The sequence below is a fragment of the Leguminivora glycinivorella genome, chromosome 14, assembly GCF_023078275.1.
Source record: "Leguminivora glycinivorella isolate SPB_JAAS2020 chromosome 14, LegGlyc_1.1, whole genome shotgun sequence".
In the NCBI taxonomy this organism is placed as follows: domain Eukaryota; kingdom Metazoa; phylum Arthropoda; class Insecta; order Lepidoptera; family Tortricidae; genus Leguminivora; species Leguminivora glycinivorella.
Window position 1 is genome coordinate 2,907,172 of NC_062984.1, and position 2,740 is coordinate 2,909,911.

The 2,740-nt window shown below is 37.9% G+C and overlaps 1 protein-coding gene across 1 annotated transcript; it reads left to right on the forward strand.

Moving 5' to 3' along the window:
• The first annotated feature begins 979 nt into the window (after positions 1-979).
• LOC125233350 (40S ribosomal protein S24) lies at positions 980-1,661 on the forward strand. The gene is made up of 2 exons (XM_048139335.1): positions 980-1,140; positions 1,249-1,661. Exons 1-2 carry the CDS (start codon positions 1,091-1,093, stop codon positions 1,595-1,597), a joined length of 399 nt encoding a protein of 132 aa, XP_047995292.1. The 5' UTR covers positions 980-1,090; the 3' UTR covers positions 1,598-1,661.
• Positions 1,662-2,740: the final 1,079 nt, after the last annotated feature.

Genomic DNA, 2,740 nt, shown 5'->3' on the forward strand with positions numbered 1-2,740 from the left:
AGTGCAATAGATATCACTAGACAATAAGCGTAATTCCTTATTAAACGGAGTGAAACTACCTTCAAAATCATAGAAGCTAAATAAATTGATACTATGTATTCAATTAAAATTTTATTAAAATTCTTTATTCATTAAAATTGTAACATACATATTAAAATTGTAACTTACTTTACAAATTTTTATTTGTATATTTACACATCTACAATTTGAGAATTTTGTAGTTGTCATGACATACCTTATTTTTTGTGATATGCTTCCACATAAGTAAATTATTTGTATACTTCAAACTTGTAACGAATACTTTTTTGTAATAGTTGTGTACAATGCTACAATTTTGTCGAATTGTACACTTGTAAAGTTTTGTGGGATAGGCCATGATCATTGAGCGAGACATGCGCTCCAAGCGGAGAGATTTGTAACTGCAATTACAAGGCCTCAGCCGGTCATTTTTGCGATTGTTGTATGTACTTCGACAGATGTTCCTCCTTTATACCTCTATTCTCCCTGAGTGACACTGACGTCGATAACAGACTGATTGACAGTTCAGTTCAGTTCAGTAATCAGCAAAGACCGGTTGTGGTTTCATAACCCCTTGTGGTTTCTTATAGTGATTTGTGCATCACTTTATTTTCGGTTATTAAGCAAATAAATAGAATAGAAAATAATTTAATAACGAATCTGAAAATCGGATTTAACTATTATAGACAATGATTTTTTATGTGAATGTGAACGCAGTTAAAGCTGAACGCACCCATTATAATCAGTGTTGCCAGATTAACAAAGTTATGAAATCGCATATTTTACAGAAATTATATTCATCAAGCTAGGAACATAGTATGTTCCTAGCTTAATGCATCTTTGAATATACTTGTGAAGCATTAATTTATATATAGTTGAAAAAGTGCACTGACATGTTTCTGAAAATCTTTCCAAAGTATTAAATTGCTTAAAACCACGATTTATTTTTATTCGGTCAAAAGTCAAGGTAATTTTGACGTAAACGCATGGCAACCCTGTCCAGCTCTTTTTCTCCTCAAAGTTGTTGGAGACACGTGCGTCTTTAACGCCGAAATATCTAAAATAAGGCAAAATGAGTGAAGGAACCGCGACAATTCGCACCCGCAAGTTCATGACCAACAGGTAAAACTGCAAAACATTGAAATCTATCGGAAACAGTGAGTTAAACGAGGTGAAAATTCATTGCCTCGCCATGACAGGTTATGTCTGACAACGTTTGTGATTTTGCAGGTTGTTGGCGCGGAAGCAGATGGTCTGCGATGTGCTGCACCCTGGCAAGCCTACGGTCAGCAAGACCGAGATCCGTGAGAAACTCGCCAAAATGTACAAGGTGACGCCCGATGTCGTGTTCGTGTTTGGTTTCAAGACGAACTTTGGCGGTGGCAAATCCACTGGTTTCGCGCTGATCTACGACACACTGGACTTGGCCAAGAAATTCGAACCCAAGCACAGGCTAGCGCGCCACGGCCTGTACGAGAAGAAGAGGCCCACTCGCAAGCAGCGCAAGGAACGCAAGAACAGGATGAAGAAGGTGCGTGGTACCAAGAAATCCAAGGTCGGTGCTGCCGCCAAGAAGTGATGTGACGGTTAGGCTGTAAGGTAAATAAAAATCCCAAAAAAATAGTGTTGTGTTTTCTTGTTGACCTGTCATAGTAGAAGTTAACCTCAAAATGTAGACAAATTGCTTTAGTTCTTCAGAACACTTTTTTAACTGAGTGGGCATCCAACTTAAAATGTAAAGATTACCTTTCTTTATTTTCTGTTTTTGTATTTTGAATTATGCCTTTACATTCGGCTTGGTAATTCACTTCACATTCTTAACAGGCACTGGCAAATATATTGAAGTGACTATTCCAACTGTATTTAGTTTTTCTAGTATAAACTATTTGTCCATCTGTCTTGGCTTATATATTTGAATCTAAATTATTCTCCAATCAGAATAAGTATTTAGTTTCATTTGTGCTTTTGATTCTTATGAAGTGCTGAAACACAATCTAAAGTGCTGTTAACAGACAAATGAATGATAATGATTTTTTATGGTATAGTTTTAACACATTCACCGGCCGGCAAAATGTGGCGCACTACTCCAGAAACCGATCACTATCTGTGACTGTTACCTATATAGCAACCATCCATCTTTTGCGAACCGCCAAGGAGTGGGATGCTCTGCATGAGTACAGTTCAGGTCTCTTTAAAGCAAGAATAAATAGGTTTTTTATAGGTAAGTGTGCTCCACCACATCTACCTATTCAAACTAAAAAAAAACCTAGCAGATTATGACACAGCCCGAGCCAGTGTAGAGCGGAGAAAACTCCGGTCAAAATAAGCTGGCAACAATTTTGATAGCCGGGATTAAATTAAAACATAATTTATTTTTTCAACAACCACCTATCCAAGCAAGGGCTGACCTGGAAAAGTCCCGGTAAAAGAGGCCAAGGTTGCCCATGTACCACTTGGAGAAGCAAAGTGGAAAAAGGGCTGGGCGGAGCTGAAGGAGGCTGAGCTGGACCTCAAACAATGGAAGTCTCTTCTGAGAGCCCTATGTCCCTTATGAGTGATAACAGGATAACATTATCATCATAATTTCATCAATGTTACAATTAAAATAATATGTCCAAAGAAGAATATCTTGGACTGATTCTACCACATGAAACACCAAAGGTAACTTGGCCCTCGAACAGAACCTGCCTAGCAGAGCACTAGCAGTAAATCTGTAAGCCAT

What these genes read in the sequence shown, in the direction of transcription:
- LOC125233350 (XM_048139335.1), top strand. Translation starts at nt 1,091, where the DNA reads ATGAGTGAAGGAACCGCGACAATTCGCACCCGCAAGTTCATGACCAAC. An exon ending in CGCAAGTTCATGACCAACAG is followed by an intron (nt 1,141 to 1,248) that starts GTAAAACTGCAA and finishes GTGATTTTGCAG; the next exon opens with GTTGTTGGCGCGGAAGCAGA.